Raw genomic sequence first — 13,521 nt, forward strand, 5'->3', positions numbered from 1 at the left:
CAGGAAAACACCTTTAAATACAAAGATGTAGACAGGTTAAAAGTTAAGGGATGGGAAAAGATATGCCTACTAATGCTAATCAAAGAAAGCTGCATGGGCTTCCCTGGTGGCGCAGTGGTTGAGAGTCCACCTGCCGATGTGGGGGGCGCAGGTTCGTGCCCCGGTCCAGGGGGATCCCACATGCTGCGGAGCGGCTGGGCCTGTGAGCCGTGGCCGCTGAGCCTGCGAGCCCGGAGCCTGTGCTCCTCAACGGGAGAGGCCGCGACGGTGGGAGTCCCGCGTACCGCAAAAAAAAAAAAAAAGAAAAGAAAAAGAAAGCTGCAGTGGTGATAGTAACATCAGACAAAGTGGGTTTTAGAACAAAGAATATTACCAAGGAGAAAGAGGAGCATCTCATAATGATAAGGAGTTCCATTCCTCAAAATGACACATAATCCCAAATTTAATCTTTACATGGAATGACAGAGCTTCAAAGCAGAAAACAAAAGTGATATAACTGAAAGGGAACTAGCCAAAGACACAATTTTAGCCAGAGACACTATTACCCCTCTCTCAGTAAGTGACAGACAAGTAGACAGAAAACCAGTAAAGACACAGAAGACTTGAGCGACACTAACAACCAACTTGACTTAATTGACATTCACAGGACATTCCAACCAACAACAGCAGTCACACATTCTCCACAAGTATATAGGAAACACTTACCACAGACTGGGCCATAAAACAAGTCTGAAGAAATTGTACAGGATGCAAATCATACAAAGTATGTTCTCTAACCACAAAGTAATTAAGTTGTAATCAATAAAAAATACATTTGGGCCCCAAATATGGGAAAACTAACTAACAGACTTCTAAATAATCCATGAATCAAAGAAGAAATCACAAAGGAAATTAGAAATTATGTTGAACTAAATGAAAATGACATAAAACATATCAAAATTGAAACTAGGACAGTGCTTAGAGGGATATTTATAGTACTAAGTGATTACAGTAATAAAACAGAGAAGTCACAAACTGATGACCTCAGCATCTCGTAAAAAATCAGAATAAGAGCAGAAAATGAAACCCAAAGGAAATAGCAGAAAAGGTGTAATAAAGAACAGAAATTAATGAAAAAACAAATAGGAAAAACAATCAATAAAACCAAAAGCTAGTTCTTTCAGAGGGCAAATAAAGGCAGTAAACCTCTAGCTAACTAAACCAGAAGGGAAATAAAAAGGGAACACTCTTTTTCATCACTGTTCAAAAAAGCAGTATCAGAAATGAGAGGGGGCCATCATTATAGATTCTCAGACACTAAAAGGATAATAAGGTAACACCATAACAACTTCATGCCAATAAATCTCACAGCTTAAATGAAATATACAAATTCCTTGAAAGATACCAAAAGAAATAAACTGAATAACCCTCTATCCGGTAGTGAAAATGAATTTGTACTTTAAAAGCTTCCCACAAAGATAACTTCAAGCCCAAGTGGCTTCACCGGTTATTTTTACTAAACATTTAAGGAGAAAATAAATACCAATTCTAAAAGAAAATTTTTCCCAAAAATTTGCAGAAGAGGGAACATGTTCCAACTCATTCCCTGGGACCAACACTACCCTGATACAAAAAACAGAAAAAGATTATAAGGAAAGAAAACTATAGAACAATATCCTTCATGGACATAGTCACAAAAATACTTAAAATTTTTACTAAATCAAATCCAGCATTATATATTAAAAAAATACAGCATGATCACATGGGTTTTAACTCCAGGCGGCAAGACTGTTTTAACATACAAAAGTCAATCAATAAATTCACCATATTAAAAAATGTTTTAAAGTGATTACATGATGATTTTAAGAGATGAAGAAAAAAAATCCGTCAGTGAAATCTCTCAACAAACTAGGAATGAAAGGGAACTTCTCAACCTGCTAAAGGGTTCTAACAAAACCAATGGTTCAAATCAGACATAATGCTTTCTCCCTAGGAAAAAGTATGTATGCTCAACAAAAGAAGCCAGGGATTCATTAAAAAAGAAGAGAGTCCATCCCTTATTACTAGTTTATATAAAATTCTAGGAAATGTAACCTAATCTACAGAGACAAAGTAAATTAATAGTTGCTTGGGACAGGAATGGGGGTATGGAGGGATGGGTTAAAAATAGGCACAAGGAAATGTTGGTGATGATGGGTATGTTCATTCATTATCTTGATTGCATATTTATGTAAAAACTCATCAAATTATATTGATACATTTAATATATGCAGCTTACATATGTCAATACAAACAATAAACAAAATACAGTGAATGAATGATAAATACGGCATTTCAAGTCACCATCATGATGAATTACATCAACGAACACCAATGGAAGAATTTGGTGATGGTGAGAGGGAGGTATGGGGAAGAGAAAAGCTGGACTTGTAGTCGTTCCTCACAACAAAGTTATTTTGGAGCAAAGATTTAGGATTTAATGATAAAACCATAAATGTATAGAATAAAAGATGGATTAATACTTTATAACCTTGTCGAAGAGAAGTTCTTTCCTAACAGAAGCTATAAGCAAAAAAAACTGATAAATTTGACTGATATTAAAAAGCACACGGGTCAAAATACAAACAACTGACAATTTAAAACAGCTGTCCCCAACCTTTTTGGCACCAGGGACTGGTTTCGTGGAAGACAATTTTTCCACGGACCGGAGTGGGGGGATGGTTTGGGGATGATTCAAGTGCATTACTTTATTGTGCGCTTTATTTCTATTATTATTACGTTGAAATATATAATGAAATAATTATACAACTCACCATAATGCTGAGGCTGAGCTAAGGTGGTAACGTGAGCAATGGGGAGCAGCTGTAAACACAGATAAATCTTCACGCACTGGCCCACCGCTCACCTCCTGCTGTGCGGCCGGGTTCCTAACAGGCCAAGGACCACCGGTACTGGTCCGTGGCCCAGGGCTTGGGGACCCCTGATTTAAAAGACCAGTAATACTCAGTTGTGAGTATGGCGAGGCAGGTGTTGTTCTATACTACTGCTGCGTGGGGAATTTTATATTACCACTTCAGAGAGTAATATTAAAATACAAAAGATGTACATACTTTGGTGTAATATGCAACTTTTAAGAACTTATCCTATAGAAACTCACACAGATGTACAAAGATATTCTCTGTTCAGTGCTGCTCATATTAGCAGAAAGTTGGGGGGGAAACCTGAAATGTCCGTCAGTGGGGATTGGCTAAATAAATTATGCTAATACAAAAAATATTATATGGCCATCAAATAGAACAAATAACACATATGGGTGTACATACATACACACACACACACACACACACACACACACACACACACACCCTGCTGCCATGGACACTGTAAAGTAAGACAGATATAAAATATATTATTTAGTAGGGTCCCATTTTTTTAAAAAAAAGAAGAGAGAGATAATACATATGTGGGGGACTTCCCTGGCGGTCCAGTGTCTAAGACTCCACACTCCCAATTCAGGGGGCCTGGGTTCGATCCCTGGTCAGGGAACTTGATCCCACATCCTGCAACTAAGAGTTCACATGCCGCAACTAGAGTTCCCGCATGCCGCAACTAAAGATCCCGTGTGCCGCAACAGAGATCCCACATGCTGCAATTAAGACCTAGTGCAGCCAAATAAATAAACATTTTTTTTAATAAATAAATATTTTTTTAAAATACATCCATGAAAAACAATGAGGAAAATATGCATCAAGCTGTAGGCTGTGATATTATGGAAGAATTTCCCATTCTATCTTAGACATTTCTGTACGATTTGAACTTTTTACAAGCACGTACTGTTTTTGTTGTCAGAAAAAAATAAACCAAAAAATCCTGTGTAATAACTTGCCCTTACTGGCATCTCATCATAGCGTTTCTCCAATTTGGTACCTCTAATAAATCCAAAATGCAATTCACTTGCTAGAGCTATTTAAAAAGCTCTCCTTTCCCCATAAATCTGTAAACTGCTTTACTGCATCAGATTTCCTGGCTCAGCTTGAAAATCCTTTGCAGCGAGGGGGTAAGCACATAAATTCTGCTTTTTCTTGCTCATCCAAGAAAATAAATGCAAAGAGCATCAAAAGCAAATGCTAGTAGATGTTTGCTGCTTTAATCAAAACTAGTAACTTTTTACTGGTATTTCCACATTCTCAAAAAAGTGGGTATCTCAATAATTTTGGTCATGAATAAACTTATGGGGTCCTACACTACTGAGGAACCTTCAGATGACATAACATTCACTGGTCATATATTGAGAATGAATGATCACTGCTTTTAAACTTGGCTCTTCCAGTACCTCTTTGTATATACCACAAGTCACCTTACCTTGTTCTATCTATCAAAGGGCCCCAAACACACAGGGCTTTGCAGTAGTGAGAATAGGCAAGGCCTGATGACCACAGTGGGCATTTTAACAGAAGCCTGAACCCAAAGCTGACCAACGGCCAATCACTGGGCATCCTCATATATTGCAGAGTTAGGAAAGAAGTAAAGTTCAGTGGTATCACTAGTCATGGCCAAAATTCAGGGGAGCTACAACCACACTGTCTTTTGTGAGTACATTATACTGAAGAACACTGGCGCTTCCTACCGTTTCATCTTCCAATCCACCATCGAGGGGCGAAAGGTCAGCTGTGATTGAAGAAAGGGTCTAAATATAACAGCCATGCCTCACTTCCCTCACTTGTTCACTAATAAATCAAAACGTACTGAAAAACAAAAAGCAGGGAGGGCAACGTGCTGGGGACGAATACGGTTTGGTTGTACATAGAGCAGTTTCCTCCTGAAGCGAAAGTCACAGTGTGACTGAGGATACAAGACAGGAAATCACCTACTGCAGCACTATCCAACAGAAATATAATGCAAGCCACGTATTTTTAATATTCTGAAAGCTGCAGTAAAAAAAAAGAAACAGATAAAATTAATTCTAATAATATTCCATTTAGCCCAACACACCCAAAATACTGCCATTTAAACATGTAATCAATACAGGAAAATTAATCAGCTACGTTACACTCTTTTTTCCCTTGGAAATTTGGTATCTATTTGACACTGTGAGCGCATCTCAATTCAGACAGCCACGTTTCAAGTGCTCGCTGTGCTACATGTGGCTACTGGCTACCATATTGAAAAGCGCAGGTCTGCACGAGAAATTTAATCAACAGCACAGGCAATGAGATGAGTGCAGGGGGACAGGCTCACATAAGTACCTAAGATTCACAGCCCTTCAAACAAGAACACCGCCTCTTCTTCCAGTACTATACTAATTCTTTTGCTTGTTCAAAATTCAATCCAGTGTTTGTTTTCTCTTGATTCTCCCTTATAACACCTTATTGGACCATGCGTCTCTTTTCACTGGTCTGTAACTCATTCTTGTTGAGGTTTCATTTATGTGCTATGCCCTAATTTTACACTTACTTCTTCACAAGTCTAATCCCACGATCAATTAAGAATAAAACCAAAAAAAACACAAAAGCTTAACACTCTTAGGAAGTACATTATTTGACATCCTATCACTTTCTACTTCTACGGTTTGTAACTAGACCATCTCCTTACAGAGAAGGAAGAGGGAATGGTACCTGTTTCCTCAAAGTGAAGCCCAGGAACTAGAGCATAACTAGAAACAAGAATAATGATGATAACACGCAAGATTACACGGACTTGGGAGAAGCGCTATGTAACACGCTCCCAATATATGCCCTGTGATTGGCCAAAGATATCCTAAGCCCTATTTCAGCATTTTTTCAGTGGATATAACATGTAGTTTTTATCTTAATACAGTCCATCTTCTTTCAAACCATTTGGGCTGATTATGCAGTAACTAGTCATGCTTTAGTCCAAGTATACTGATAGAAGTTTATTTTACTTAGCTTCAACCCATTTATTCAGCTAACCAGATAACATGGTATTGATCAGATCAAAGCCATTAGTTCCGCTGCTGTACGGGCAACTTCACTTCATTCAATCCGGTATCAATACGTCGCACACTAGCCCCAGAGAGTTATTCTGTAAACATCAGTTTACAGAACAGATCTGCGCAAATCCATCTCCTTCCTCACCCCCACTGAACAAAACACTTCGAAGTACATACTTTAATGGCAGTCATGTTAGCAGTGTATAATATCATCTTCGTATACACCAGGAATTGGTTATAGAGCTCCATCTTACAGTCTACACAATCCCTGATAGGTATCCATGTAGACTGAAAATTCAGATTTATACCCTGCATTCAGTAAGTACTCTTTGTGTAATTTTTAAAGTACCTTCCTAAGTCAAGCATTTTGAAATTTTAATCAAATCATGTTTTCTAGTTTAGAAACTCATGCTCAAGTACAGAGCAGCAGCTTATTAATGGCATACTGGACACAAGCATGCAGACGCTTAAACTTGTAAGTAACTTGTCATTTTAACCCTAAGAACCAATTCACATTAGATGGGCTGCAACTAGAATGGAGCAAAGTAATTTTAGAAGCCTGATGAACGCTCAGGATTGGAAACGTTCCTTAAATGGAATGAGGCTACCAGTCTGTACTACTTTGGTATTTCAGGGACTAAATCCTTTAGGCTCCAAAGGTTGGTAAAGAGACTCTTTTCTAAATATACAGTTGACTTGGAAGATTTACTCAAGCTTGCTTCAACTGCTATCCTCGAGAACTATTAAAACAATATAATTGTCAAACTTGTGTGCTGTTAATCCCATTTTTATTGTTAACATTTGCCAATGAAATTGCTCTTTAATTGTCTGCTCTGGAACAGACACATAAAATATCATGACAGCAATATTTTGGCACATATTGGAAAATCTGCTATGAATATAGATTTTTTTTCCAATAAAATACAGGTTGCCCATATTACTTGGCATTAAAATGATTTACGGAAGTAGGTCAAAACATAAACCACTGAAATAAAATGAAGAGAGATTAGAGTTATAGCAAAACCCAAAGGCTGATCCATCCAAATTCATACTTAAGACACATTTCAAAGCAATGTCTACTCTTTGGAAAGTGGCAAAGGAGAAAGAAGAATGCTTTCCATCCCGCTCGCCCAGCAACTCTGCACTCAAAAACCAAGCCACCAGGTCCTCCTATGATTGACTTTCTCCAGGAGACCGCATTTATTGAGCAGATCCAGACTGCCTTAGAGTCGTAGACCCTGAAGGCTGTATGTGGGAATCGAGTCAGCTAAAATCAGTGCAGGCTGCCTGAGCCTCCACTCCCCTCAACACAGCTGCCTTGCGCTGCCCGTGAAAATGCAGTGTCTGCCAGGGAAGCAGCACCGAGCTGCTGCGACAGCTCCCTTTTGTAAGCTATCAGCTACCTGGTTCTTCCCACCGCTTGGCCTGCCAAGAGTGGGGACACTTGCAGCTGGAACACAGGATTAAAAACATCCTGCCTGTTCTCTGGCCTGAATGCGATGTTAGAACTCCTGGACCCTTAGATGATACCTCTGAGACCGGCTCTATCTTTTAAGCTCCCTTCCCACAGTCCCTTTGGCTGATGTCAGAAGCCTCGCTGATGGAGTCCTACAGGTGACTCCCAGAATCCGGCTTTCAACCTGTTTCAAGTTTCCAGTATAAGCCCGTGACCCTAATCCTGATCCTCTCCCAGACCCAACCCCAATGGCCAGGCAGCAGAGGGGCTCAAAAAGTCTTCTTTTAAATAGAGGATCCTGATTTTTTTAAATTTTTAAATTGAAGTATAGTTTATGTACAATACTATATAAGCTACAAGTGTACAAGATACTGACTCACATCTTTTCAAGGCTATACTCCTTTTACAGTTATTATAAAATTATTCCCCATGTACAATATAGCCTTGCAGCTTACTTTATTCATAATAGCTTGTACCTCTTAATCCTCTACCCCTATATCGCCCCTCCTCCCTCCCCTCTCCCCACTGGTAACCACTAGTTTGTTTAGAGGACTGTGATTTTGAAGAGCATAAATTATTTGCAAAGCCAACAAATAAGAAAGAACCACAGTATAAAGCCCTGCGGGAATCTGGTCCCAAACTGCTCACTCCCTACCATCTCTCCATGGCTCTGGTGCAGGCACATTTAAGTACTCACCATCCCCAAAGCTGGAATGCACCCTCTCCTGGTGCCTGCAGCACCAGGCCCTTGTTCAAAGGTTACTTCTTCTGTGAAACTCCTCTCCCTACACGGAGCAGAGCCAATCACTCCCTCCCCTGGAGTTCACAGTATTCTCTTTCTCCCTTGAGAAACCTCCTACCGAACAGGATGACAAATTTAGAATTCTGCTGCCTCATTTTCACCTCCCTCCAAGCCTGCAGGAAAGACATGGAAGCTGACTGCAATTCCTGCCCACCAGAAGAAACAGCTTTGCTTTGTAATGAAAAACATCTAGGAGAGGTTGTCTTACACTGTGGGTAAGAGCATATCATATGAGGAACTCTAGAAAACAACGATGTTATAAAGCCCATTATCAGACTCTAAGTACATCAAACCGAAGATGGAAAACAGTTACGGGCTAAGAGTGAAGAAAAAAATCATCAGGTCACAGTGGACCACCAGCTAAACGAGTCAAATGCTGTTGTGTTTTTTAATGAGTGGCTAAAAGACACAAGCAGTGGCCAAAGGGTCTCGTACAATCTTTTCATTACGTCTCGTTCTGATCAAACCATTGCTAGAAGCTGCTATATATATGTCAGACACCACCTAGGCCCTTGAACTTAGAAACCAAACCCAACCGAAGTATACACTGTGTTTTCTTGAATCCAGGAATCCATCAGTTCTAAGATACACCATTATTTTATCAAGCACTACAGAAGAAAAATGCTGCCAATTAAACTATGGCATGGTTTCTTATTACTTAGAATTTTCATTTTATTTTTATTGAAAGAGCTCTTTTAAACTTAGACATGTATTTTTCTAATATATCATTCTTGGGCACTAATAAAAAGAAAAAGAAAACTGAAGTGAATTGGTTAAGGCAATGACAACCAGGTCACCTGGCTGAAAGCAACTGTAAAATGTCATTGATTTGGGAAGTATAGCCTGGATTCAGAAATGTTAAAATATGAGGGGAAAAAAAAAAGTACAGCATAGAATCAATAAAATATTACGTCTAGCTCGGTGACAAAAATTTAGAAAGGACAAGGTAACAGTTCATAGGATAACTGCTACAAAGATACTTCATTGATTAAAAATGTATTTATACAGAGAAAAAAGTAGTGATTATTCAACTCAAGAAGGTCAAAAATAGAATAGGGATTCAATAATGTTTTTCAAATACATCAAAAGTCCTGTCCCAAAAAGCAGTGATTTCCAACTGTTTTTTTTCTTTACTTTTTCTTAGCAGCAGGACCTCTTTTCAAAATAAGGGCCTACAAAACACGAGTATGGAGCTGTTCCGGCAGGAGGAAAAGCCTCCTCCCAGAAATGCCTCCGAGGTCACAGGGCTCAGGACAAGTTGAAATCCTGACCTGGAAAGTATATGTCACTTCTACGCACCCCCAACGACAGCTACAACACAATGACAGGGGTTTCAATGGTGGCATTAATCAGTTAAACATTTGCGCAATATGAAGCTTTGCTAGGTGCTTGTTATACAAAGATTCATCACGTATGGAGGGGTTTCGGTAACATACACGGAAGAATTTTCCATGTGTGGGATTTTAGACCTTGAGATGATTGCCAAAGGCTGGGTAGAGAACTTTCTATCAGTCACAAAAGGAGCTGTATTGACCTCAGCAGCTCAGAAGCCCTCCTGGCACAGCAAGGGGATGAGTCACATCCGTGAGTTTAAGGTCCAGTCTAGCTCCAGCTCTCTCTGTCTGCAGCACCAAGTCTCTTTTCAAGTGCAAGCCAGAGGTGGCTGAATGTGGACAGCTTTGGCTCCTGCCCCCTGCCCAACCGTGCAGCCGAACCCAACATTAACGGCACCCGTGGCCCTCCAAAAACAAATCCAACTCCACAACGAATTAGCAAGTGATGTATGTCCTACTGAAGGTGGGAGATGCACATACCACTGGGCAAAGCTTAAAAATCCCCACTAGACAGCTGATGATCTCCATGGTTCTTCATCTCCTTTTTCTCCCTTTCTTCTCCTCTAAAATCCCCTTTGACTATTTGAAGCAATACAATTCTCTTAGCATGGCAGCTCTGGGTCATCTTGTTGTCACTTGAGCGTGCTCTGTGAATACTACCCATGCCCACCCCTACTCCCCGCCTAACTCAAATAGCTCAGCAAACCCAACAGCTCTCCACCAAAAAAAGGGCGATCTGCAGCTAAGAAAAATAACGTTTTTACCATACAGCCCTATCAGCACGCAAACAACTTGTAGATTAATAATTTAGGATGATTAAACAGGGCTAATCTTCCATTGGTAGGGTTATCAGACAATAACAGCCATTGCTCTACTGATGACCAAGGCAGGCTTGGCTGATCTGACTGCAGACATGTATGTCCCCCTCCTTTGTCCCTTGCACTGTCAGTCAGCTATGGAGGGAAACATTTTGGTAAAGGGGGGACAGCCCACTCAGGTACAAGAGAACACTTCTTTGGCTAAGGGAACTCCCTTGCTATAAGTACCAACTGAGTTTTCAGCCTAATTCTCAGATTTCTATTTAGTATAAATAGGGATTTATCAGAAGTGAGAAAAGCCAACCCTACGTCCCATTTTATTCTCTACACATAGGAACCAGAGAGGAAAGGTTTTCTTTAACCAATGGTTTTCAATCAAGTTGTGTTCTATGAATGGAAAAAATGGTGTACAGAAGCTAAGCTATTCTACGTTCTGAAGAAGACAACTTCTGCCCATAGGCATAAAATTGTTGATCTGACCCAGTGATGACAAAGTCAGAGAGCTTCAAGGTGAAAATCAGAAAATTCATATTGAAGCACAGTGATCGTCATTCTGCCCTTCCTCCACAAACCAACCTCAGATACAGTATTCTTTCTATATTAGATAACATATTTTTTAACTTTATAGAAATAAAATGCAAAGGATTTTCAGAAAGAGGGCAGGTCATTAAACAGCATCCCTACACAATTTCAGAGCTGGACAAGAGCTCATACAAGGAGACTGAGGCCTAATAAGGTTAAGTGACATGACGGACACACAACCCTTCTGGGCAGAGTTAGGGTTAGAACCCAACCAAACAACGTGGTCAAAACTTTAAAAACTTTTAAATTTCACTTGAATTTCAGACGCACATTTCTTCTCTTACCAGAATTACATCAAAAATGCGTGGGATCAGTTTGCTTTCTTCCACAAGTCTGTTAAAAAATGAAAAGATAATTTATTAATTATTTTAAAATTATTTAAACTGCTACCCTGATATGGAGCATTGCAGCCCCATGTTTTATTGCTTAAATTCTGTGACCGGAAAATATTGTGACTAAATACTCATTTTAATACACTGAACTACATCTAAACACAAGAAACACGAGGCTTCTTTGCAAATGACTATTAGCTTAGCCTCACTGAACTGTAGCAAGTAAAACCTCAGACTGATATTTAGAAATGTAAAATTTTATTAAAGTTCACAATTATTATAAAGACTGTCAAAATAGGCAATGCCAGCTGAAATAATGTAACCAATCCTCCCTGTGGTTAAATTATTAGCATGCCACACTGTAATCTTTCATATATGCCTCATTAGCTATCTTCTCAGCATTAATGATTTAATGTACAATGATTTTTAATGATCTTTTAAAAAAGGTAGACATCAATCACTCAATAGTTTCTAGGCACTTTCTCTCATCAAACCTAGTTATAAATTGTCATCTGTTTGTAACAGAAGAATTTTTTCGTGCTACTTAAGGGAAAATAGCCTTGATTCAAAAGTGATAGTTTTTTAAGGACAATACTTCAATCTCTAAATATTCCTTTATTCCAGGGGTCAGTAAGCTTTTTTCTATAAAGGGCCAAATAGTAAATATTCTAGGCGTTGCAGGCCACACAGTCTCTATAGCATCTACTTACCTCTGTCTCCATGATGTAAAAGCAGGCATAAATAATACATAAATGAATAGGCATGGCTGTGTTCCAATAAAATTTTATTTATAAAAACAGGCAGTGTCCCATATTTGGCCCACAAGCTATAATTTTCTGATCCTGCCCCAGTTTAAAAAAACAATCAGATTCCTTAACTTGATTAGAATTTACTTTGTAGGATAAACTACAGCACTTAGGACAAGCATGTTGTTTTCGTTGCATGTATGTGTTGTTTGGCTATTTCACAGAAAACGCCAGGAGCACAGGAAGGGAATTTATCGCCTGGCCTCCCTAGAGCTTGTTTGTCTATGATAATACATTGATGAAAGAAAAGCCTATGAGATTAGCCCAAAAAAAGATCACAGTGTTTTACAAATATCTGTTAAGGAAAAGTGAGATAGAGAGAGAAGTCTCAGAGACTGAAGCACTTAGAAAGCCCTAGCTCAGTATCTAGCAAAAATAAACACGATGATTTCTGTAGTCTCGATATATCAGAGGGAAAAGGTTTTGACTACAAATATTAAATTCATTTACATTCTCTCACTTTCCTGGGCGACTGAAGCCTCAGATGTGAGGATGGAGCTCCTTATACCATGCCTGGGCAGGACAGGAAATGCACAGACTCAGGACCAAGCACAACTTTACGTCAGCACATTCTTAATCCTCTTGCTCAGCTTCCTAGATGTTAACCATATCGTTTGCTAAATAGGTCTTTTTCAATTTTTATGATATATACTTTTATTAGGCCCAGGCTGAAAGAGCCAAGCACATACATCTCCAAGGGGCCCTAGCAACCACAGCCAAGAAAGTCACAGGGACACAGGCACCACTGCCTCCCCAATGGTACCTAGAAGTGACAGCTCCCTGTATCACAGCCTGCCCCAACATTCAGATCCAGAAGCAGCCACTCACAACACCAGCCTTTCTGTGATGGTATTTTAAAATACATTCTATTACTAACATGATTACATAAACGACCTTAATTCTTTCTTAAAAATTGCAACTAGTTCGTCTCCTGGTCTCTGCATGACGAGCAGGCTGGCCTGCACTACCTCTTGCGTCTCCTTCAAGTTCTAACACTTCGATCCTCACATTCTTCTGAACACAATCAACCAGAAAAATTTTGTTCTTTGATTTGACTAACACATAATTTAGAGCCACATCTGGTAACTAAAAAGGGAACTCAAGCTAAATAAAATCACTTTTAGTGAAAAAAATTTCTTTTCTATGACATTTTCTGTGACTCGTGAACTAACCTCACATGTAATCCCCAAAGCACTCTAAAGCAGGTATGGGACAACGGTGGCTGCATACACTTACAACTATCTGAGGCAGCATTTTTCCAGACCATGGGAAGTGACTGATAAGTGGGCAATGAGTTTACTGGCTACTGACTAGCATTTTCTTAATGTAAAACAATACAATAGAAAATATCCAAGGGTGTCACACACAGTACTGTCCGTGGCATTTTTATTTCACTTATAGGTCCGAATACGTGTACTGGGTAGTGACATAAAATGCATTTTGTTTTACTGTGAGTTGTATA

General features: G+C 39.3%; 1 protein-coding gene across 2 annotated transcripts in view; it reads right to left on the bottom strand.

Annotated features, from left to right (window-relative positions):
• ULK4 (unc-51 like kinase 4) overlaps nt 1-13,521 on the bottom strand; it is a 511,648-nt gene that overhangs the window by 277,840 nt on the left and 220,287 nt on the right. For both annotated transcript variants that reach the window (XM_024753918.1, XM_024753910.1), the window contains one exon: nt 11,206-11,254. In XM_024753918.1, the coding sequence (XP_024609686.1) occupies nt 11,206-11,254 (49 nt within the window). The remainder of the gene's footprint in view (nt 1-11,205; nt 11,255-13,521) is intronic.

The sequence above is a fragment of the Neophocaena asiaeorientalis genome, unplaced genomic scaffold, assembly GCF_003031525.2.
Source record: "Neophocaena asiaeorientalis asiaeorientalis breed wild unplaced genomic scaffold, Neophocaena_asiaeorientalis_V1.1 scaffold121, whole genome shotgun sequence".
NCBI lineage: Eukaryota > Metazoa > Chordata > Mammalia > Artiodactyla > Phocoenidae > Neophocaena > Neophocaena asiaeorientalis.